The 26,219-nt window shown below is 36.5% G+C and overlaps 1 protein-coding gene and 2 pseudogenes across 1 annotated transcript in view; 2 read left to right on the top strand and 1 right to left on the bottom strand.

Moving 5' to 3' along the window:
- On the top strand, positions 1 to 119 carry LOC118603697 (annotated as a pseudogene).
- A 1,840-nt stretch (positions 120 to 1,959) lies between these two features.
- Positions 1,960 to 3,254, top strand: LOC107519396 (annotated as a pseudogene).
- An 8,578-nt stretch (positions 3,255 to 11,832) lies between these two features.
- Positions 11,833 to 26,219, bottom strand: part of COPB1 (COPI coat complex subunit beta 1) — a 31,495-nt gene continuing 17,108 nt past the window's right edge. The window contains exons 14-22 of the mRNA XM_016162040.2: positions 25,313 to 25,433; positions 21,238 to 21,465; positions 20,919 to 21,098; positions 18,184 to 18,328; positions 17,075 to 17,194; positions 14,470 to 14,615; positions 13,784 to 13,873; positions 12,673 to 12,828; positions 11,833 to 12,178 (exon numbers count right to left, since the gene is read on the bottom strand). Coding sequence (XP_016017526.1) covers positions 12,119 to 12,178; positions 12,673 to 12,828; positions 13,784 to 13,873; positions 14,470 to 14,615; positions 17,075 to 17,194; positions 18,184 to 18,328; positions 20,919 to 21,098; positions 21,238 to 21,465; positions 25,313 to 25,433 — 1,246 coding nt within the window. The 3' untranslated portion in view covers positions 11,833 to 12,118. The remainder of the gene's footprint in view (positions 12,179 to 12,672; positions 12,829 to 13,783; positions 13,874 to 14,469; positions 14,616 to 17,074; positions 17,195 to 18,183; positions 18,329 to 20,918; positions 21,099 to 21,237; positions 21,466 to 25,312; positions 25,434 to 26,219) is intronic.

The raw sequence follows: 26,219 nt of genomic DNA on the forward strand, positions 1-26,219 counted from the left end.
AATTACCGCCATGCCACCCGGAACACACCTGTTCTCACCTGATCTCCGAAGCTAAGCAGGGTTGGGCCTGGTTAGCACTTGGATGGGAGACCACCTAGGAAGACCAGGTGCTGTAGGCATTTAAAAAAAATAAAATAAAGTAAAAAAGAAAGAAACCTTACTGAGTGTTTATCGTATATCAGTTACTGAGCTGGACAAGGGGATAATGAAATGAATCAGGCACAGTCTATAACTTTGGAGTTCATGGTTTAATGGAGACAGACAGACATGGTAACATGATAAATTGTGCTATGTGGCATAATGGTGGACTAGACTGCTAGTGTGCACAGAAAAAAGAACAATTAGGGAGAGCTTGAGCGAGATTTCTAGTAGAAGTGGCATGGGAACTGGGCCTTGAAGATTAAGCCAGAGAAGAGGAGAGGTATTCCACTTCCAGTCAGTTAGTGGTGAAGACTCGCCTAGAACCCAGAGCCACAGACATGCAGTTATGTGCCCCACACCTCCCTGCCCCCACCTCGTGCTCTCTAGACAAAGGGAAAGAAGCCTTTCTGGTCTCACTTAGAAGCTTATTCTCTTTGTTTTCGCTAAGGGCCTGGCTGCCATGGAAACACTATTCTTGCTTAGTCTCTTTTCTATTTGCGGTCAACAACTTATTGTCAGGGAGCAAATGCACAGCTCAGATCCCCCAGATATGAGGCATCATGCTTGTTTCTGCCTCTTAGCCTCTTCCCAATTGTCTAATGATGCCTGTTGTTGGCCGACTGTCCTGCCTTATCTGGGAACAAATCAGAGGTCAGTGGGTCAACTGGTAAGCAGCTTTCCCAGGAAACCAGCAAGGCTTTAAAGGAATCATGACTCGTCACACACCCTATGATTGTGCCATACAAATGGTGTTCCTAGAGGGCTCCCCACCCTATCCCCTTCTTCCCTTATTATTTCCTTCAGTAACCTTGAGGAAAACCCAGCTCATATCTAGTTTCTTCATTCTCTTAGGTTCCCAAACTGATGGTTCCCTTCTCACTTTTTCAAAGAGCATTAGTGGGGATCTACCTCTTTTCCTGGAAACTGGCTTATCCAGGATTGGGCTCTATTTTAATAGTCAACAATAATAAAACCATGGTATATCCATTTTATAGATGAAGAAACTGAACCTCAGAGAAGGGAAGAGATGGTGGGCACCATCTTTGGAAGGACTGCAAAACATGAGACTGGACTGTAGCCTAAGACAAGAAAATAATAATACAGATGTTGGCTGTCTAGCATTCACGTCCCTTTTCCCAACAGTACTCTCATTTCTGTACACATTATGTACAGTTGTGGTGGGAGTGGGCATCCAGATGCCTTTCTACCACTACAGTCACTGAAGGGCTAAAGAGTTCTAATGTCTGAGGTGTAAAGCAAATAGAAATTACCTCTCCACTGAGATTAGCGCTGTGCCTAACCTACTGTGAATGCTTAGGGAATGTCATTTCCATTTCGCCATCATGTTACTTGTTATCTGTGCGGTGTTAGGCAAGTCACTTAACATTCTTTGCCTCAGAGATTTATGTAAAACTGCCAGTGTCCTTAACATTTATTAACTGTTATGCTTGTCATAATTATTTTGTTATTGTCATAATTATTTTATTATTTTATTCAAGAGCGAATAGGTTGAATCAATTGTGCTATGTCATTGGCATGACAAATTACTTAACACAATGCAGAAACAGACTTTGACTTGTTGATAGAGAAGTTTATATCGCTGAATAGAAAGGTCACATTGTGATATTTAGATTAAAAATATATATATAAATAAATACGTACCTGAAATGATATATCCCAAAATGATAACCAATATTTATCTTTGGGCAGTGTGATTGTGGATAATTTTCTAATTTTATTTTTGCCTTTCTTCATTTTCTGTCTTCACGAGCAGACGTTATTTGGCTGTAATTATTTTTTAAGTGGGGTGCTGTGAGGATGGCTGCTCAGCGAGTATTCCTGCTTCCCTGCGAGGTGCAGCAGTATGGCTGGGGGCAGATGGGTTCCAACGGTGAAGCAGCTTGGGTGCTGGCCAGCAGTGACCCACTGGCCTGGATCTCAGGCGATAAGCCATATGCAGAGCTGTGGATGGGGACACACCCTCAGGGAGACGCCAAGATTCTTGACAATCACATCTCACAGAAGACCCTAGGCCAGTGGATTGCTGAAAACAAGTACTACTTGGGCTCGAAGGTCAAGGACACCTTTAATGGCAAGCAGCCCTTCCTCTTCAAAGTGTTCTTGGTTGAAATGGCCCTGTCCATCCAGGCACACCCTAACAAGACGCTGGCAGAGAAGCTGAACCTCCAGGCTTCACGGCACCACCCTGATGCCAACAAGCCAGAGATGGCCATTACCCTCACCTTCTTCTAGGGCTTATGTGGCTTCTGGCCAGTTGAAGAGATTGTGACCTTTCTGACAAAAGTGCCAAAGTTCTATTTCCTAATTGGAGATAATGCAGCAACACAGCTGAGGCAGAGCCTGAACCATGACTCCCAGGCTGTGACTTCTGCTCTGCAGGGCTGTTTCTCCCAACTGATGAAGAGTGAGAAGGTGGTGGTGGAACAGCTCAACCTGTTGGTAAAACAGATCTCCTAGCAAGTGGATGCTGGAAACAGGGAGGACATCTAAGGGGAGCTCTTGCTGCAGCTGTACCATCTGTATTCCAGTGATATCAGATGCTTTGCCATCTACCTCCTGAACCTGCTTACCCTGGAGCTGGAGGAGGCCATGTTTCTGGAGGCCAGTGTGCCCCAAGCCTACCTGAAAGAGACTGCATGGAGTGCATGGTATGTTCAGACAACACGGTATGTGCTGGCCTGACACCCAAGTTACCAATGTGCCAACTCTGTGTGAAATGCTCAGCTAGAACCCCAGCCCCAGCAAGGATAGGCTCTTTTCTCCAATATGGAGTCAGGAAGACCCCTATCTCTCTATGAACCCCTGCACCCTGGCTCCATTACTAAGTATAAGGTCTTGGCATTGGACTCTGCTAACATCATCCTGATGGCATAGGGGGGTGACAGCCAGCACTCCCACAGACCAGGCAACAATCCTCTTGCAAAATGGTAGGGTGCTAGTCATTGGGACTAATAAGAGTCTTGCTCACCGTACCTGAGGACCTGCTGATATTCCATGCCCGCTGTCTGCTGTAGAGGGCACAGCCATCCTGGCTCTCCTGGCTAGTCTTTCCTGGTTCACCCTAAATCGTGGCCAGCCTTATCTCCTCAGGTCTGGTCCAAACTCCTTCCCTGCTCTGGACTTTTTTGGGTGCACGTTGGAAGAGCTGGTATAGAGCAATGAGCTTGAAGGAAGTGACTTTTGAGCAGGCCTAGGTTGATCCAACTTCTTCTTGGGAAGATAGGCCCATGTGAGGACTAAGGGCTGACACTTCCCTTGTATCCTCACCTCACCTGAGCCAGACTCAGTACAAGAGGCGGCAGCTCTGTTCCATCTACAGTATTAGACAGGCTGGTGAAATCCATGATTAGCTCAGCATCAGTTACAGCAAAGGGATAGGTAACTAATTACTAAGAACAAGGTTCTGGCCCTGGAACTGCCCATTTCCTCAGCTGCAGAGGAGGGAAAGGGTAGGCCTATGGACCAGTGCTGTTCATCATCACTTTCTTGCTCTTTCAAAACAATTAAAGATCAATTGTGTCGAGGAAAAAGGAAAAACAAAGATCATCACTTAGTGGCAAATCAAGGACTCTGGCTAGATTTCAGTCAGGGGCAAATTCAAGGGGGCAGGGCAAGGCAGCCAGGTTGCACTCGATAGAGATGGAGTCAGAAATGTCAGTCAGAGCATACTCTGGATGACATGCCTCTGGTTTAAGGAAGGTCCCGGGCAGTGCCTAGATACAGATCCAACCTTCCAGCAAAGCTAAAGGGCAGAGCTCAGAGAATAATTTCTATCCGTCCCCTATCTCTTCACTGCATCTTCTACCACTTTATCCCTCTGCAAAAAAGAAAAAGAAAAAAAAAAAAAGAAAGAAAAAGAAAAGAAATAAAGATTACAGCCATTAAGTTCCTCAAATATGGCAAACTCATTTCCACTTCAGGGCTTTATTACTGCCTTTCTTCCCTGTTAAACCTTTTGTAAGTTACCCTTCATCTACCCGCGACTATCTATCCTATTAGCCTATTTATTTCTTTGATAGCATTCATCCACTCTGAAAATATCTTGTTGTCAGAAAAATGTAAGCTCATGAGTGCCAAGATGTTGTCTGTCTTGTTCACCGTATACATGCTGTGACAAGAATAGTGCTTACAGAAAGTAGGTGCTAAAAAAAAAAAAAAAAAAAAAAAAAAAGAACGCCCACTGATTTAATGCAAAATCAGAATTCCTCATCAGAGAAAATGTTAAGCTGGGAAACTAAGACCGAAACCCAGTTGTGCTACCGGGACCTGGGAGCATAGTCAGCAACTGTTGAGTTCACCTTTTGGGGTTGGATGTAGTCAGGAATATAAGGAAACAAATACTACTTCAAGTGTTTTTTCCTTTGCAAAGAGTAGTTATCACCAAACCCACCCCCCAATTGATGACATTTCCAGAATATGACATAGTTTGTAGATATGAGTTTATTGGAAGTCTGGACTTCTAGGCTAAATGAGTAACTTCCTGAATGATGTGAAATTGATGAAGCTTGCGGCATTTTGGAAAAAACATGACACAAATTGTGCACTGAAGCAATTCCATGGAAAGATGTTTGGTAGTATAAATGGTCACTTGGTTTAAAAGATTTTGGCTTGAAGTTATGACATTTCTTATACACACCAAAAACCCTAGTATGCAGCTATTATCTCAGCTTTTCTGGGACACAAGGAAGCAGACAACTAGAGTTCTATGCCAAACCTTCTGTAAACAAGTAGAAAAAATGAGGGGGGTGGGGAGTAGAAAACAGTTTAGACTTTTATTCCACACCTTTTACATGCCACACACTAACAAGGAATGAATTTCTCATTTAATAATACTGCAACAGGTATTATTTCCACTTCCGAGATGAAAAAAATAAGGCTAAAACAGATTGACTTAACCAAGATCACGGTTAATAAATTACAGAGGCAAATCTAATTCCAGGGTTATTTGACTCCAAGACCATCTATCACACTTGCCTCCCCAGCATTCTTGGAAATCCCCTGATAAAATGTATTGCTCATCTTATTTAAAAAAAAAGGGGGGAAAAAAAAAAGGCAATGATATGGCTGAAAAGAAGGCAGGAAGTCACAGGAAAAACTAACTCATAAACTATAATGTTGAATCACATGAAATTGGTGATAGGACTTTTTTCGCCATAAAAGAAGCAATATTGTTCAACCTCATGGTATTTGCTGTGAGAAGGTCACTATGACAACACTATTAATCACTACTCTGTCACCCATTTGTACACGTCTTTACGGATTACATTTCATTGCCATTTCAGTAACCCCTTGAAGGAGGAAGAGGGAGGATAATCATTCCCATTTTACACATGAGGAAAAGCAGGTCCGGTAACCCTACATGATTATCAGAGCAGCATTTGCCCTTAGGAAAATCTGTAACATTTTTTAAGGCATCTTCCTGTCCTCCACTTCTTACTACCACCACGTCCCACTGTCTACATCATATTCTGTCAAAAACGATTCTTGAATTTGTCTTCTATAGTAGGCTCCTAACTGGTCTCCCACACCCTCAATCTAGTCTGTAGCCAGAGATTTTTCTAAATACAAATTTGATCATTTCACTAACCTTCTTAAAATCTTTAGTTCTTCATTTTTTACAAGATAAAGTTCAGATGCCCCAGCCTGTCCTTCATGACCCTGACCCCTGTCTACTATCTCTGGCCTCACCATCTGCCACTGCCCCTCAACACACCCTGTTGTGTAGAACCCACCTCTCTTATTTTACTCGAACTGTACTGTCGCTGGATGGCTTTTTCATCTCTCACCTGACAGTCAGCAGGCAAATTTATGCTTTTCAAGGCTTAGTTCAAATATCACCTCTTTGTGAAACCATGCCTGACTTTCTTCTGATAGTCACCAGTTTTCTGTGCTCTCACAGCAGCTAGTACCTTTCTTCTGTTATAAGACTTATTAAACAATACTGATAGGTGTTCATGTGTCCTTAAGACACTCAACAAACTGCTTTTCACCCTTAGTAACTTCAGGATGTAGCACAGCACTGAACATACAGCAGGTATTATCAGTCAGAACCCAAAGGTCCTAGAAAGTCCCTGTCTTGTGCCTTAGGTTAGGGAATAAGGGAAAAGTCCTAATTACATGTTGTGTGCCAAAAACCAGGGCAAACTATTCCAGGACTTTTCCAGAAGTCAGTACATTGAAGGTATAAGCCAGGGACTACCTGAACCTGAATTAATACTTTCATTAGCAAGGCTTATATTCATTAAATAGTATCTATATGATCTGCATGAATTACTAAGAATATTTGGATTTTATATTTCACAGAGACACCTAGGCCAGAAGTGGAGCACCTAGAAATCAAATCGCCCTTTGCTGCTACCATACTAACACATTTAATTCAATTAGATGAGCAAGGAATAATTTACTAGCAGAAAATATGTATGCAATATAAAACCACCAAGAGTACACATGACTACAAAGACAAGCTCAAAGATCAAGAGCATTTAGCTGGCCAAATATTCCCATAATGCCTCCTTGTTACTTTTTAAATTTGGTAGCAAATATTAATGTGTCAAAGACATGTATAGAGAAGAAATAGAAGATTGACAAAATTCCTTCTACCAACTTTTCTTGAATGTGGAAAAAAGACCAACATTGTTTGATTTTACCTGTGGGAACATATTGGTCTAGCTTGTAGAATCCCAGTGTACTAGCAGACAGTTAAAAACCACACTAAGTCATACCTTTACTCAAAGCACAGGCTGTTAAAAAAACAAGTGTGACCTGAAACAACTCCATAGAAAGAGAAAATTTTGATTATGATGAATGAAATTCACTTTTTAATGTTGTTGGGCTTTAGGAAATGGTTTGCGTAGCATAGTGGCATTCGGTATTTTTCCTAGAAGCCTTGAGCCAGATAGGCATTTTCCCACTGTCCTGGCTGAAGTCCTGTGCTGCGAGATTCAGTCCTCTCCCTGTTTTAAGAGAATGCAGTGCTTACTCATGAGGGGATGCCAGCTCTCTGGGGGGCCCAGAAGAAGCTAAAGTTTCAGTCACTTAGGAGCCCAAGAGATCATGATAACAGATCTAAAAATCACAAGAGCAGGAATAAGGGACTCTGGGTAATGAAACAGCCACATCCAGTGACCTGAGGGGGTAGATAAGCATTTATTTTCAAGATATAATAGTGATATAACATAACCGGTATATTTTTATTTTATTCACTTGGAGAGACAGGCAGTATATCTACAAAACATCCTGATTCATCTTAATATGAGACATTCTTAGAGTGGTTTTTTTCCCACCAAACATTTTATAGGCACATTTCCACAACGTAATTTAATTCACACCCTGAAATCTTTATAGCTACATGCTCTATTAATTTGACCACTCAACAATTACTGAGCCTCTATTATTTACTGTGTACTCTGGTACACACTGTATTTACTTAACACCATTTGCGATCAATATTCATTTTGGAGTGTCACAATCGTTTTCAATTTTCATTGTTAAAAATATTATTAAAATCTCTAGACTTTTCTTTTTTTAGGTATGTCTTTCAAAGTGGTATTACCAGGGAGGAACCTAAGCAGGTCAAGGAATTGTGTAGCTACTGTTGCATGTGGTCAAGTTTAAAGTATAGGATTTATTTTAGAATCGTATGTGAAATTTATGGTTAGACCACTGCAGAAGACCAGGATGAAGATAACAAGTCTAAACTAGGGCAACTGCAGTAGGAGAGGGAAAAAAAGACAGGAAAATACTAAAGAAGGGAGAACGTGGAACTTGGTGTCTGATGAGATACAGGGAGTAAGGGTGGAATTAGGCGTGATTATTGGGTTTCTAGCACAAGCGACCAGGTAGAGGACATAGCAGAGGAACACGTTTGAGGGAACAAGATAAGTTTAATTTCATTTTGATTTTGAGGCATCTGTGGAGATATTCAGGTGGAGATATTCCAGTTGACTATAAAGTTTGTTGAAGAGGTAGCTATAAAAACATAAGGCTTTTTAGTATAAATTTCTTAAGCCAGAAGGTCAATTAGGTAAATTTCTTAACCCTGAAGGTCAATTAACTGAATTATTTCATTTTACAGATGAGGCCATAGGCCCAAACAGCTGTTTTCAGAAAGCTACTTTGAGAACTGAGATTAGATTTAGGAAGACTCATTCAGGGCTATTTCAGTCCACTGTGCTGCATTCCATTTTTATACCGTGTTGTTTTTATAATTATTCAAAAATACATAGTTTTCTCAGAATCCTAGTTATGTACAGAACTCCAGAAAAAAGGCGTGAATCCCACTTGCATTCTTTTGTAACTGCATAACTGACGTTTCAATCAAAAAGATCCTGCCATGAATGCTAGATAAAATAAAAAGTGGTCTGATTACTAGAAGTGACTGATCAGAGTGAGCAACTCTAAATATCACACTGTTCCTATGTGACAGTTACATTTAGTTGTGATAACAAGTTGATAAGAAAAAGTACCAAGAGTTACTCAAAAACTTGACATGATAAGTACTGTTACAAAGTCAAAGGCCAATGATACTTCAAATAAAGAATTCTTGAGAAATGAAGCTTCTTTTTAAGTAAGTTACTGGTGTTAAAAACAAAAATAAAGCAAATATAGTATAAAATTAGGACCTAAGTTCTGTGGGAACTATGAAGATAATGAGAATACGTTTCTGTCTTCTCTGCAGTGTAAGGAAAGAAGGTGAATGGGGAAAGAAATGAATGAATGCTTACTGATGAGCACCTACTATGTACCAAATATTCATAATAAATTCATTTTATTTCATCTCTCACATCAACTTTGTGAAGTACACATTATAAACACCTTAGAAATGTGTAAATGAAGGCACAAAGAGATTAGGCAGTGGTGGCAACATGTGACTAGTTGCAAAGGCTTTACTGTCAGGCACCCTGGCTTTAGATTTGGGTTCAACTCTTACTATTAAGCCTTAATTAATAAGTAACTTACCCTCTGTATTACTTAATATTGTTTGCTTATCAATACTCATTTTGGAGTATCTATAATTGTCATCATCATCTGTACATGATGTAACCATCATCTGTGATACTTACTGTAATCATCTGTAAATGATGATAATATCTGCCTCACAGTCATTGGGAGGATTATGTAAGTGATGGAAAAAGCACCCAGTGTTATGCCTGCTACAAGTAAGCATTCAATAAATCAGCTGTTTACCATTGTCTAAAACCACATAGCAAGTAAGTGGTAGATAGGACTCCACACTTCTCTGATTCTAAACTGAACTTCTGTACTGTACCTGGTTACCTCTTTAGGCTCCTGAGATGCTGGGAGTGGAGAGTAGAGCTCAGGGAGGGGAACAGATAACATTGATGGTGTACTGATAGTCTGGGAGAGGCCAGAAAGGCAGGAAGCTGAAATAACTATTAGGACAAAAGACAAACTATAATTTTAAACTAAATCTTGACTTAGGGGGAAGGCTATAAATTGTTAGCTAAAAACACTTACCAGAGTGTAAAGAAGTCGCCAGTAAAACTACTTACCTTACCCAATATACAGCACAGATATTTCACATCTGATGTTATTTGTTTCTAAAAATATTTTAGATGCCTGGAAATGAGTTCTTCTATTTTATAAATCACATAGAAGTTTCTTACAGCTAGCAAAATATCACTAACATCAATCTCCTTGATAATAAAAAAATTACCTGTTTTTATTTATAAAAACAGCTTTAAACTCCGATCACTTTTAATTCCAAAATAAAAGGAATTGCATAGAGCTCCCTCTAGTGCCATAACGGCTTCTCTTCTAAGGTTTACGGGTTAACTCATTCAATGTATTTATATATTATGCCCTCACTTGGTGTCAGATATTATGTTTATTCTCTTACCAAACATTATGGTCCTAATTATATGATATTTTCTAACGTGAGCAGGTATAACCTTTAAATATATATTATATCCTTATTGAGAGAACAGTGTAAATAGCTTCTCTAAATAGTGCTGTTATCCAATTCCATTTATATTTATTAAATGAACATAGCTAAAAAAAATGCTAATGAAGTAAATAGCTTAATGTAGTATAGATATCTGACAACTGTGTTGTTAACTTCTTTGTTCTCCTTATTTATGAATTTAATAAAATGGCAATGTGAACCAATTTGATCCCAACAAAAATGATCTGAATATGTTAGGCATGCAATTTTCTGAGTTATCAATAGAGATATATTCTAGGACATACGAGGCATAATTCCTTGAGATTTTAAATGCAATACTAGTTGATTGTGAATACAAAACTGAAATCTTTAACATGCTAAGTCACTTTTCTGTCCTATATGTTGTCAGCCAATAGGTGTTTGATGAAAAAAGAATTCCCTAGTCAAGTAAGATTAAGACATGATGGGTTAAACCAAACTAATCCGCTTTCTTTACTGAAGGACCTCTCAGAATACTAATGTGCACAGTGAATCCCCAGCACAGGACAGTATAAACCTTTTCACAAACTTACTTGACTATGGAATACTTTTTCTCCTAGAATATCTAATGGTATCAAGGACATCAATGTTCAATGGAACATACTTTTGGAAATGATTTAATCCAAAGTTGCACCAGTTTCTCTGCTCTCATCATAAATCTCCAGCCTTTGACTCAGTGCATCAAACTGAACCCATCCTTTCTTCTTGCATTCCTAGTATCTTTCCCATTTGGTACTCACTTTGAATGCTTTGAGATCTCAATGCTCTGTAATCTCAAATGTCTGGTAATCCTTTGGTTCTTTCTGATTAAAAGAGCAAGTAGCTTCAAAGTTTATGACATCATACAAGTTACCAAGTTCCTTCACAATCCAAACAAATCATTCCATTCTCACTCAAGTGCTGAAACAGGAGCTGCTGCTTTTACTCTTTCGAAGACCTTATCTGTGGACTCATCCTGAATGCCTGAAGCCTAACCGGAAGACAGAGTATAACAGTTCAATGCTTAGCTTTAGCTAAAAGATCATACTATTTCAGTCATCCCCAAGGAATGCAAGGACCAAAAGGACAGCACAATCACACTCTAGGGACGTCAGCTCAGAAAGGCATCTGGAATCATATTGGGAGGTGATGGCGCGCAGCTTAGTATAAAGTGAGAAAAAGGGGAGTGAGCAAGGCATGGATGCAACATGAGAACAGTATAGTTTTTTGAATCTTCTGGAGCTGAATCCTTCCAGTGTAGTTTCAGTAACTGGCTGGAACCAATTTAATTCCTAACAAATGTAACAGAATACCCAAAACTAAATGTGAATGAATAAAATCTATTCGGAGCTATCTATTTTTCATTATGTTTCAGGATAATTAAAACAGTATGTTTATTTCAGTTAGGGTTCATAATACTTTTTTAAAATGAAGAGGGATCTGTTTTCTCAAGTTATTTGATACTTTCTTCCTGGAGCTAAATTCCAGAGAAAAGCTTTTAAGAATAAAATAAGGCCATTTTTAGACTTACTGATGTTGCAATATTAAATAAGTAAAATCAATTAAGTAAATCAAGGCTTGTCTCATTTTATATCACTGGGTTTGTAAATTCTGTTAATAAAGTTCATATATTCACAAATCAAAGAGTAATTTAAATTTATAATAGAAATCTATAACCCAACAAAAAAATCCATTTCTATGTAACTAAAATTATGTAATTATACATTTATTTATGAAACAACAGAAGATTTAGGAATAAATCTGTTTATTGTACTGCGAAAATGGTCATGGTACATATGAAAACATTATATAGTTTGAGGACAGCATTCAGAACTGTTAAGACAAAAGACAAACTATAATTTTAAACTCAATCTTGATTTACGGGATAGGCTATAAATTATTGGCTGGAATGCATTCAGCATGAACTCAGATTCTATATAACATAAAGCATGAAAAAATACAAAAGATGTTGGGAGTCCAATAAGCTCATACCTAAATTTTAACTGTAAAGCTGCAAGGACTTCTTGTTTATTCTTATACACTAGTTTTCTTCTGAGACAAGTTGATTTTATCTCCGAGACTTAAGGCCATTCCCTGTAAACAAGAATTAAGATGCTTATAATTATTGCAACTATGTAAAACCAGTATCTTATTCTATTTCAACCAAGTCCCCATTCAATAATACCACATTCAACAATGAAACCAAGGATGTACAAAAGAGACTCACCAAAACCTTACTAGGTTAAGTACTTTTAGTGTTAAATTCACTGTCACTGAATTTGTTGCTTGAATTTTAAAATACTGTAAAGAATCCATTTCACAAACACCTCATGGGAATCAATCATTTAAGCAAATAATCAATTATTTAAGCAAATAATCCAGAATGGAAAGGCCAAAGGTGGTCCATTTTAATGAAGCAAAGGCTGTATTTGTATTTAGAGAATACCTTTATATATATATATATATGCATCTAATGCACAAAACACTAGTGTGACAGAGAGAGCACAGTACATACATAAATGAGAAAGTCTTAAATTCCTTCTCCTTTTGTTCAATTCAGAGATGATCTCAAAAAAAGCAATTGTTACCTGACTTTTTGCACGAATCCTTATGTGGCCAGTAACAGGGGCCTCTGGTCCCTGGTGAATAGGCTTCTCAATGCTGACATTTGCAAGAGCATCTTCTCCAAATATGGAACGAGCATAGAGGTTGGCTGCCATGAAGCCACAGTAACCAGAAAGTGCCTGGAAGAAATCAGAGATAAATTCAATACTTTACTAGAGAACTAGATATAAGAAAGACCAAAGAGCATAGATGAACTATCACTTAAAACAGTACTTATCATGTGGTGGTGGTAACACCACTGTATGAATTTATTAAAATTCATGGAACCACACACTTAAACAATGTGGATTTTACCACATCGATATTATACCTCAATAAACCTGACTTTAAAGAAATAGTACTTACCTCAATTTGTATTTATACGGTTTCCATTTACTCAGAGTTGTTTGACTGCCCCTTACACCAGACCTTAATCTTCATGAAGAGACTATTTAAATTTTGTTCATTATTGTATATCCAGAAGCTCATAGGTATTCTGGGCATACAATATTTGTCTAAATATCTGCTGGGCTCAGTATTTGTTAAATAAACTAATATATAAATTAAAACCTGCTTGTCTCACAGCAGATATTCTTTTACTGATAAAATTAGTATTATAACATTAGCAAAAATTTTATAAAGACAAAATTTCTTAGAGCCTTGGCTTCATTTTTCTTTCATGTCTTTTTTCATACATACACAAACATAGCAGAAAAGCAAAGTATATCAATAATTCTGTATTTAAGCAGATACAGTCTGACCCATAATCAGAGCCAACAGAATATATCATGGAAATTTTCTAATCGAGTGTCAAAAACTATTTTGGAATAAGCCTTTAGCTAAAATGGAGAAGACTGAAAAGAAAAAGAATTTGACTATTCAATTGGATCAGTGAACTAGGAACAAGTAGGCTGGTATATTCCAGCAGAGAAAGATAAGCTGATTCATACATTCTATGGGATACCTTCTTTTAGCTAGTCCAGAATGACACTGCTTTTCTCATGCTGAATAACAAAAATACACTAGAGGAAATACAAGAAAGCCAGAAATCTACCATACTGCTCTCTATCATGTTTAAGAAGTTCTCAGTCTTACCTTCTCTGGGGTGAGGCATTTCATGTTTGTTGACTTTAATATGTGTTGTAAATAGTCATTCAAATCAATTATGTTTGTGTTAACTGTCACCTGTAAAGAGGGCAAAAAAAGTTAAGATTATAATTCTTACAATGAGAAAGTTGTGACTTTCTTATCTTGGGGTTGAGAAACAATCATGTGTATGTCAAATGAGACCTGCCTCCCAAGTATTTAGTGGGGAAGATGGGCAACGAAAAAGTAAATGACACCTACGAAATCTACCAAACTGAGGATAGTATCAAAACTTTCAGATATAGATGATTTCATAGAAGAGCAACATATTCCATATAAAATGTTTCTAATAAAAATCAGCCTCAAAGAAACAAACTTCTTCAGTTGGCCACTGGCTTTGCAAAGCATCTCTGAACACTGGATTCAATGACAAATTATTATTCATACATATAAGAAATGGAATATTGTCTATAATGCCGATCAATAAATCAGATTATAGCTGCTGTTCTCACCAATTTACAACAGCAATTTACCAAACTACTTGCATGACTTCCAGTTAAGGCTATTTTGCAAGAATAGATACTGAAAGACTTTACTTTTGACTTCACTTTTCAGTGGGATTAATTTTAGAGGAGAATCCCTTAACACTAGCCAAACAAAGATTAGGAGTTCAAAGAAATCCTTCTAGGACTAACTTTGTTTTCCCATTCAAATTCGGCCCACATTTGACGGAATTCAGCATCAGTGCAAGTTGCAGGCTGGATATAGTCCATGATGTCAATGTGAATATCACTGAGGACCACACAATTTCTGTCACTTGCTGCTCCAGAGACATCATAAACTGCAATATACATATACAAAACAATCCCAATCATCAGAGGCAAATTTTAATTTAAAAGTTTTAATATTTCCAAATAATTATGGTATTAATAAATATTTTTATAGTGCTTATATATTGCTCTATTCTAAATGCTTTACAAATATTACCTGTTTAATATTTCCATCAATCCTATGTTATAGTATTATTATTTTCTATCTTATAGGTGAGAAAACAAAAACAAAGGGAAGTTAATTAAGTTACTCAAGGTCACAAAACTAGTAAGGAGTGGGGGGCCAGGATTCAAACTCAAGTGCTGTGTGCTAAGCATTCCAGGAGAATACACTAGTAATAGTGCTCCCATAGTAGGCACTTAACTAATATTTTTGAATAAATATTACTGAGCCATAGTACTTGATGATACAAGATCATATGCTTCTATGACTATCTCTCCCACAGTAGACAGTCATAATCTGATTTGAATTTTCCTTTCCTCCTTCTAGCCTCATCCTTTGACATTCCTCACCCTATCTACTTTCAGAGAAAACTGAGGTTACCAAGAATCATTTTCAGCTCCACATCTAAAATTAAATTTATCTTTCTCTGAATTCACTCTCAACACCTTAGCTTTTATACCAGAGAAGTGCTGCTTCTTCCCTCTTTCAAGCTTATGTCTTTACTTTCATATTCTCTACTGACTTTCTTCCCTTATAATCAGACTATAGATATACTCAAGGCCCTCTCATCTTAAAAAAAATAAATCTCCCCTCACCCTTGACTTCTATTCTGGCTACCATTCTCTTTCATTCTTAACAAAACCAAGGTCCTATGCTCAGAATAGTCTAAACTCACTATCTTTATTTCTCCATTTCCTATGTAGTCTTCAACTTACCACCACTGCCCAAGACTTGTATGATGAATATTTTAATATCAATAACACCAAATCCAAAGGACCCTTCTTTTAGACTTCATGTTACTTGATCTTTTGCAGCTTCAGATACTTCTTGAAAAGTTTTCCTTACTTATCTCACCAGACTTCAGATTCATTTGTAGGCTTCTCCTCATATGACCAAGCTTTTAATATTGTGGTTCTTTTGGATTCAGTTTACAAATCTCCCCTCTTCTCATTTTTTTAATGCCTTCCCCTGGGTGATTTCTTCTATTTTTATGGCTTTTAAACAAATATATGTCTAGTTTAGACCTCTTGTTCAAGTTGTAGACTCATATCAAATTGCCCTTGGGTATCTTCAGACACTTTATTATTCAACCTGCTCAAGATTTAACTTATTCTGTCTCTCAAATTTGGTCTTCTCTCATATTAGCTGTTTTAGTGAGTGATACAAACATCAACCCAATAAACCCAATTAAGAAATCTGAGGTTACTGTAGCCACTTCCTCTTTCAATCAGAAACCACATCCTGGACATCCTATCTCCTTAATATCTATTATATTTAGGCTTTCTCTCCATTCTGACCAAGGGTTGTTAGCTCAAGCCGTCATCTCTTACCTATGATACTTCAATAGTCTACTAGTTAATCTTCCTGTCTCTTCTAATCAGTCTTCTATCGTATTGTCACAGAAATATTTAATCATGCAACTTGCTTATAATTCCTCAATGCCTCCCCTTCATGCCCAAGATAAAGTATAAAATCCTTACCATGACAAGCAAAATATAACTCCCATTAACCTTTTTAACCACTTTTTTTCCTACCACCACCCTCTAGCTAACTGTAAACTCCAGGTATACCAAACTATCTGCCTTTGGTCCAGCTATCTATAGAACATTTATTGCTCTTTCAAAACCCTACTTGAGCATTAGCATCTCCACAAAGCCTTTTCTAACCTTTCCCCACCAGCTTTGAGAGAACTGACCTAACCTCTTCAAAGACTCTCACAGGCTTTTTTCTTAACACATACCATTGTGTACTATTTTACATATGTTTTCCTTTACTCGACTATAAGCTTTCTGAGGACAGAGATCTTTTGTTCCTTACCATGGCAGACCCAACCCTACCACAGAAACTGCTAAATAAATAAATAAACAAAAAGTTTATTGACTGAATGCCTCTATATAAGGTAGCCCCTAGGTAGCCTGGCAACAAATGTCTAGTTTTAGACTGAGTTCAGATGTTACCTTTTGATAATGTACCCTCATCCTTTAAAAGCCTTCCATACTGTTAGCATGTTCCCTACAATAATCCCAAAGCACATAGTATATATACCAGCCCACATCACATTGTATTATAATCATATATTTATCTCCTCCTTCTGCTTGACATTTTTTTTGAGGACAGTGACTCTGTCTGGTTCATTTCTATACATCCAGAACACAGTGTAATGCTTAGTACTTTGCAGGTGCCTCATAAATGAATGTATGAACAGATGCAGGTCCTGTCCTCAAGAAATGTCACACAGCTACTCACTGCAGAAAATTCTTTAATAAAAATATTCAAAACGTCACATGCTGTAAAATAACTCCTTACCTATGTTACCAAATATTATTCCATTTTCTGTTGATGCTACTTTAACATTAGCTTTAATATTTGCAAAATCATGAGGAGCAAGAGTCAAAGGAGATGGCTTTTCTACAAGTTTCAGATCCCCTGAAAAAAAATTTAGACATGATTAAGAATACATATATATAAACCTCTCAAATCAAAAAAATCTTAAAATGTATGCGGCTTAATAATTTCTAGGAAAGTAAGGAATAAGGGATGGGTTATGAAATATGAGGAAGAAATAAATAATTTAACGCCTTATTATTCACATCAGTATGCACACTTTCTTTTAAAAAGTAACTGGCTTCTCAGAATAATTCTATTTAATTTGTGTGTGGGGGAAGGTTACTCCTGGCATACCATTTTATTTCAATAAATGAATACAAACTTCTCAGAAAGCTTAACTCATAAACTATATACTGCATTACAAAGAAAGATAAAACAATCTGCAGAAAGACTTATAAATTCTTAGAAATATAGTTCTTTATATAGGCATCAAGCTATGCTGAGGACAGAAGTATGTTTTTCCTTGACATTTTAAAGTCCTTTAACTCTTAATTAAGCTATATGGAATTTCCTAGGGGCACTGTAGTGTTCCTGTATATAATTTATGTTTCCCAATTTCAAAGCCAGATATAGAAGTGGTCAAAGTCTGATTCATGTGTCTTTATTAAGGAAAAAAAAAGACATCTCACATTGCTAAATATGATAATGACATATTATTCTGGCCACATGTGGTATGTATTGGTTATGGATTCGGAAAATACCTAAGTTCTATACAAAGGCAATTAAAATTATAACTAAGTGAGCTACTTGGTAAATTTGTAATTTTAAACAGCTCTTATTTATTTGAAATCAAGCTTAGTGAATAAACCTATTTGAATGTACCAAGAGCATAAGCATAAGAAAGTCAGTATCACAGAGGTTGAGAAAACTGGAGTTGAAGAAGACTAAGTATTAAATGTAAAACTAAGCCTTGACTCAAAATGTCATGAAGAGCTCAAGAGAATTCTATTAAAACTTGTGCATTTCCCTAGATAACTGTCATAAAGATTTATTATAAATAATCTTTCCTTTATGGTAAATTTCCTCACCCAGAGTAGCTAACTCTAACGTGCAGTTCTGCAAAGTATCACTGGTTTGGTTCACCACAAGTACATCCAGGACAATATCGTACTGGTTGACATGAACATAAGCTTCTGCATATACAGGATCTGAGAAACCTGTCAACTGGGTGACCTGTCAAAAAATAAAGAGATAATCAAATGACTGAACCAATTCAGCCAACATATCCTAGACAAATGATTAATACTTTTAGGTAATTAACAGATGTGCTTAAATTAGACTAGTCATTTTGAAACAGGTATAATAAAATTGTTTTATAATGCAGATATAGTTGAAACTGAGACATTAGAAATAACAGGTCCTAGTGTTTACATCTCAGTAGCAGAAAGATGTTAAATACATCTAACAAATACATTATACACATTATCCCAACTTGGGAACTGAAGAGATCTGTAAATATTTCAGTTAAATCCCTCAGCAACTAAACTCACTAGCTACTCTCTAGAAATCAAGAACCCAGTAAAATTCAGGTCAGGAACTAAATAGATTACATAGCAAGAAATGCCTATACTTCCATTTTAAATGTTCCCGCCTAATTTTTTAAAAAACACTCAAAATAAAGCACTTTTAAAACATAATGTTGTCACCAAAAACAGAGACAAAACAAAAAATAAATTGAACTACATCAAAATTAAAACCTCTGTCCATCAAAGGATACTGCTAACAGACTGAAAGGCAACCCACAAAATGGGAGATAAATATTTGCAAATCATACATCTGACATGGGACTTGTAACCAGAATAAATATAAAGAACTTCTATAACTCAACACAGAACAAACAACAGGATTAAAAAATAAACAAAGGACTTGAATAAACATTTTCCAAAGAAGATACACAATTGGCCAATAAACACATGAAAAGATGCTTAAATTACTAATCATTAGGGAAAGGCAAATTAAAACCACAATAAGATACCACTTACCACCCACTAGAATGGCTTCTATTAAAAAAAAAAGTGTTGGCAAGGATATGGAGAAATCAAAACCCTTGTGCACTGAGGGTTAGAATGTAAAACAGTACAGCTGTGATGTAAAAACAGTATGTCAGTTTCTCAGAAAATTAAAGCAGAATTATTATATGATCCAGCCATTCCACTTCTGGTTATAACCCAGAAGAAATGGAATCAGGACCTTGAACAGGTATTTGTATATCCATGTCCACAGCACCATTACTCATAATAGCCAAGAGATGAAAGCAACCCAGGTGTCCACTGACAGACACACAGATAAATAAAATGTGGTTTTCACAATAAAATGTTACTCAGTCTTAATAAGGAAGGACATTCTGATACATGCTACAGCATGGATGAATCTTGAAGACATCAGATTAAGTGAAACAAGCCAGTCATGAAAGGACAAATACTGTATGATTCCATTAATACCTGGAGCAGTCAAATTTATAGAGATAGAAAGTAGAACTGTGTTTGCAAGGGACTGAGGGTGGAGGGGAATAGGAAATTATTATTTAATGGGTATAAAATTTCAGTTTTGCAAGATGAAAGGTGTTTTTGGGATGGATGGTGGTGACAGATGCACAATATAAATGTATTTAATGCCACTGAACTATACATTTAAAAATAGTTAAGAGGGTACATTTGATGTTATGTAAATTTTACACAATTTTTAAAAATAAAAAAATTTTAATCTTTAATTGAAATATTGTTGAAATCGATTCCCAATCTGAAATGAAATAAAGTGTTTTAGTAGTTTGAATTCTACTATTAACCTTATCTTGGACAAAAACATCAATTTAAGATTGTTTACTCATCTAACAGATGAAGAGATTAAACTAGATCACTGATATGTAAATTTATATATTTTGAGCACAGAATAGTTTTTCCAATAAAATCCTATATGGAACTCAACATATTAAGACTATAAAAGTAGAGTCCCCTAGTTTAAAGTAGCAGGGGGGTAGGAAAGCTGGGGGCAGTGTGTAAAGGAGGCGGCCAGTGTCCTGGCCCTTAAAAACTTTAGTTAACTTCTAAGGATCCTCCAGCATTACGTATTAGACCAGGAGTCCTCAAGTCCCAGGGCTGTGGACTGGTACCAATTCATGGCCTGTTAGGAACCGGGCCGCACAGTAGATGTGAGTGGGGGACAAGTGAGTGAAGCTTCATCTGTATTTGCAGCCGCTCCCCAGCACTAGCATCACCACCGCCTTAGCTCCACCTCAGATCATCAGACATTAGATTCTTACAGGAGCACCGGTCCCTCGTGCCAAAAAGATTGGGGACCACTGTATTAGACTATGATTCCATATACAACTGGAACAAGTAATAAAATCAACTATAATTTGGACTTATAGTACTACCAAGTAGTAAAGTACTTTATCAGCTTCTGGGTTTCAATTCATGCTTAACAAACCTATCGATCACATGGTATTTTTTTTTTTTTAGGCGAGGCAACCCTTGATTGACCTCATAGATTGCAAGGAGCTTGTCGGTTTACAATCCCTTATTTTTTAAATTTTGTATGCCTACAGCACCTGGTCTTGCCAGGTGGTCTCCCAGATCTTCCAAGATCAGACGGGATCAAGTTTGTTCAGGGTAGCATGGCCGTAGACTATCACACTGAATTGACAAAAACTGATGCTGTATAATTCATTTTTCTTTTAAAAAACAGCGGGACCAACAACATCCTGATTATTACTTTCTTAAGTAGCCAATTAAATAACTTACCAGGGTATCTGACATTTTGTTACCTTGTTAAGTTTAGATGCTAGGGGATCTGCTGCCTCTTTCCTCTGTGTATTACCCATTGCTGCTAGCAAACTCAGCTGAAACTGATCTTCCTTGCAGTTCATTTCATTCTTAGCAGTTAGTTGCATGAAGGAAATGGGGTCATCAGGCTGTACTGTCACATTCCTCTTTTCAGATTCTTTCTGTGTTGAGAAAACAAACACATGTCTTTTTAATACGGAAACATAGTTTTGTAGGCCTTTAATAGGGACAGCCTTACATATGAGGACTGAAAAAAAAGAGCCACAAAGCACTTTTATGGCTTTATCACATACACCTTACCTTTTGGGATAATTTCTCTTCTTCGAGTTTAGCAGATAACATATGAGAAAGGGACTGCCTGCATTCCTTATTGAAAATGTCATTCATTAACGGCGAACATTCAGACAAGACCTTGAGGCACAGGGAAATTCGATCTACATCATCATCTGTAATTGGCTTCTTAGGAAGAGAGGATTTTCCCAAATGAAGGATAGTAGCCATGAGCAACATGGCCTCAGCAACAAAAGACTAGAAAAGTAAAGAAATGAATTATTTATTGTCACGATTCTCCAACTGTCACTTTATTATAACTCACGATCCAAGAAATAAAACTTTTACTTCACTTGAATAAGATTTCAAATCCTTCAGATTTTATCGCCATCCTTTTTGTACCTTTTCCTTTCTAGAATCCAGCTGCCACCTCTAAAACCTTCATTAACCCTCAACTGAAGGACAGCCATGACTTTTTAACTGTTTTTGCCTTACTCTAACCTCACCAATGCTATATTTTAAAAATTCCAATTACAGAAAAGTTAGAAGAATGATACATTTCACAATTAATATCTTGCCATATTTGCTTTCTTATTCTACTTACATATGTACATTTATTTTTTATAGCTAATATATGAAAGTAAGGTACTTCACCTCATAAATACTTCAGCATGCATGTCTTAAAAATCAGGACAGTTTCCTACATAACCTCAGTATCATTATCTCACTTAAGAAATGTAACAATCCTACAATATCTACTGTATACTCTAAATTTAAATAAATCTTCCTAATTGTCAAAAATGTTTTCATTGTTTTTTTAATCCAAGATCAGCTTCATGCATTTTATTTGGCTGTTATTCTCCTTAGTCCCTTTTAATCTAGACCAGTCCCCTGGCTTTTTGTACTGTTTTCCATCACAACGACTTTTTAAGAGTCCAGGTCAGTTCTTTTATAGAATGTCTCCTACTTTTGGTTATATTTATATTTCCCAACTTCAAAGTCAGATAGGTGGTGTTTTGTATTTCTTACCTTACTGCATCATTAGGCAAATGATGTCAGGTTGTCCCACTACTGGTGATGCTAAATGCTATCATCACCTGTTCATGCTATCTTAATCCTTAGAAATCATATTCCTCTAATTGTGACCACCTTCAATGACTTCCCACAGACTTCGTACTGAAGTCTATACTACTTAGCCAGCTATTTAAGGTTTTCCGCAAGTGACTCCAACTTACTTTTTCAGTCACCTGCAGCATTTTCCTGACAAAGTGTTCAATGTCTCAATGTCACTGCCAAACTGTCTTTGGCTGAGTACTGATTAGCATACATGCATGAAAAAACTACCAGAGGCCTTGGGAAAGAACCAGCAGAAGAGTAAGTGTATAAGTGTAACGATCCTCTGAGCCTGCATACTGTCTCCAGAGGAAAGGAGAGGACAGAAATAAAAGCTGAAGAAATAATGGCCGAAAATTTCCCAAAATTGATGACAACTATAAACCTTCATATCTAAGAAGCTCAATGAAGCACAAAGTAAACATAAAAAAAAACAAACAAAAAACCACACCAAGGCATATCCTAACCAAATTACCGAAATCCAGTGATATGGAAAAAATCTAAAACGAAGCAGAGAAAACAGGACACATTCCACAGAGACATGAGACTGACATTAGGCTTCTCATTAGAAAGTCAGAAAATAATGGAGGTACATCTTTTAGAGTACTGACAATACTGGTAACATGTAAGACAGAAAAAACAGTGAAATAACATCTTAATAGCACTAAAAGAAAAAAACTGTCAACCTAGAAATCTATACCCACAAAGATATCTTTCAAAAAATGAAAGAGAAATATACTTTTACATACAAACAAAAATCAAGAAAATTCACTGCCAACAGACCTGCACTACAAGAAAAGTTGAAGCAAATTCTTTTAGGCAAAAGTATATGATACCAGGGAGAAACTCAGATCTGCACGAATGAAGAGCACTGGAAAAGGTGTAAATGAAGGTGAGTCAGTGTGATGACAACCAAACTTCCTCTTGCCTTGTGCCAAATCTGGCAAACTTCACGAACCAAGTGTTACAGGAAACCTGGCTCTCTCAAACAGATGTCAGCAAATGATCTCCCAACTTGCGAAAGTATAGCAGCTTTTCCATGAGAGGAAATCAAATTGGACAGAATCTTGGAGATTATTTAAAAGCATAAAGAACAGACGATTACTGTGACAAGACCTGAATACATAAATAATGGCCCACAGAGAGTTGCAATAAATTACTGTCAATAAATCGAAATAATTAATAAAAGAGTTAATACATAATATACATTGTAATCTGCCTGGCCCTCTAAATCTCGCTTATTGCTCTTTGTATTATGGAAGTAAAAAAAAAAAAAAGTTGAAAATATCAAATTTAGAGTGAAAATGTCCGATTACATGGTGGCTTAAGTAAATGAAGGAATCTAATGAACTGTTATACAGCTATTAAATATTTTAATCATTACGTTAAGAAAAGTTTAGAATAACATGGGAAAATGTTTGTCATAATGTTAATTGAAACTGCAGTATTATAAAACACAGAATGATCACTACCAGAGAAGAAAGTGTTTCAGAGATTAAAGCCATATTAAACTCCTGGAGGGAAGAATGCAATTCTATCTTCTGACGTTTGTCTCCACAATATTAGAAAGATTTGTACTTCAGTGCTATGACCATGAGTAATTTTTTTCTTATTAGTTATTACATCACTATTTATTTTAGCAATATGAAAACATTCACAATTCTACCACAGAGATTTTTTTTTTAAGGAAGACGAAAATTTTTTTCAGGCAAATAAAAGCTGAGAGAATTCACCACCAGCAGACTTGAATATAAGGATGTTCAAGTCTTGAGGAAGAAAGAAAATATCAGATGGAAATCTGAATTTACATAAAAGAATGACGAGCATCATAAACAGTAAATATGTTGGTAAATATAAGACTTTTTTCTCATTTAAAAAATCGTTAAAAGAAAATATGACTATTTACAATAAATGAAAAAACAAAAACAGAAGATATTATACATACAGCCTTAAAAAGGAAGGAAATTCTGATACATGCTACCATATGGATGAAGTTTAACGACATCATCCTAAGTAAAATAAGCCAGTAGTAAAAGAACAAGTATTGTATGATTCCACTTAATGAGGCACGCAGAATAGGCAAATGCAGAGATAGAAAGTAGAATGGTGATTGCCTAGAGCTGGGGGGTGGAGTTATTGTTTACTGGGTACAGTTTTAGTTGGGGATGATGAAAAGTTCTGGAGATGGATAGTAATAGCTAAATGACAATGTGGATGTATTTAATGCCACTGAACTATATGCTTAAAAACAGTTAAAATGGTAAATTCTATGTTATGTATATTTTACCATAAAGAAAAATATGTTAAAAAAAGAAAAGAAAAGAAAAGAAAAAAAACCACATCCATGAAGGTATTTGAACTTTTTGCCCTGTTTCCCTGTTCCCAAATCTCGACTTTTTACAACTAGCTAAGTATGTCACCTCCCTACCTGGGTGTCAACTCTAGATAATTAAGAAATGCATATATGTATATAAAAAGATAATTACCCCAAAATAATAAATGCACCATAGGGTTCATAACATGACATGTAAAAATAAAATGTAGGATAACAGCACAAAGGATGGCAGTAGGGGTTGGAGAGAATTAAAGTACAGTATTTTAAATGAGCACACAATTGGAATGATCAGACGCAATGATAAAGGTTATAAACTGTAGAAATGGGAACATATTTAAGAGACATTTCTGGGATAAAATTGGCAATGACTAGATGAAGAAACTAAAGAGAGAGAGGCATTTCTTTCACTGAGCCTTGACTAATCCCAGCAAACAGAAATGACTTCATAAATACTTATATCTCTCCCACTGGACCAATTACAAGGTATTATTATTGTATAATTTTGTCAATTTTACAATAACATTATATTGCTGTGTCCACTTCCCCTTGTAAACCATAAGCTCTTTTATAACAGGAACTTTTTTGGGTCCTTCACAGTTCAATATATACAACAGGCACTTAATATTCATTTGTTGGGAAAACGTAGAATGGACTTACATTTTGCTTTTTCTTCTCTTGAACCAAAGCTACATAGCGCAAGGCAATCTTGGTCAGAGTTGTAGCAAGGGAGGCAGCGACAAAGAAATCTCCATCCAGAAGGAATCCTCTCAGGGGAGGTCTGCAGAGTAATCAAGGGAAATGAAACACACTAATGTCCTTAGCAGCATGCATCTTTTGCATAGATTATTCAAGTAGGGCCATTTAACACTCTGCCACTCTTCACTAATAAGGATCTCAACTAGCTCCTTCTTTAGCCCTTCTCAGATGAAAAAGGAAAAAGAAAAAAATTCATAGGTTTAAAACTTATCTTCAAATGATACAAGAGTCAACTGAATACGGATAAAGAAAACAGTTAAGGGTGTATCTACTGGAGCCAATGAACTACATTCAAATCCCCGCTTATCGTATTTATTCGTTGTGTCTCTTTAGGTAAGTTACAAACCTCTTCAAGCCTCAAATTCCCATTCTATAAAGCAGCACAACAACATACTTTATCTCAATGAGTTGTTGTCAAGATTATATGAAGCATACTACTTAGCACAATGCTCAGTACATAATCATTAAAATTTTAGGCATTATTTTCGTCACCTTCACTATAAAACTGGAGAGCAAAATAAAGAGGAAATTATCAAAATTTTATTCCATCAGTTAGAGGTGGAAAATCTAAAATATGTTTCCTAAGGAATTGGTAATGAAACTCCAATATCAAAGTTACCTCAACTTAGCCTTTTCCATGTGAGTAAAATAGTTTTAAACAGAAGTTATTTCAAGGAGAAGAGTTATAAGGAGCAAAGGATTAAAACCATGAAGATGATTCCTGAACGAAAAATATCCTCCTTTCAAGTATCTCTTTTCTTAAAGAGAAATAAACTTTATTGCAATATAAAATGCTTTACAGAACGTC

The sequence above is a fragment of the Rousettus aegyptiacus genome, unplaced genomic scaffold (assembly GCF_014176215.1).
Source record: "Rousettus aegyptiacus isolate mRouAeg1 unplaced genomic scaffold, mRouAeg1.p scaffold_m13_p_5, whole genome shotgun sequence".
Classification (NCBI taxonomy): domain Eukaryota; kingdom Metazoa; phylum Chordata; class Mammalia; order Chiroptera; family Pteropodidae; genus Rousettus; species Rousettus aegyptiacus.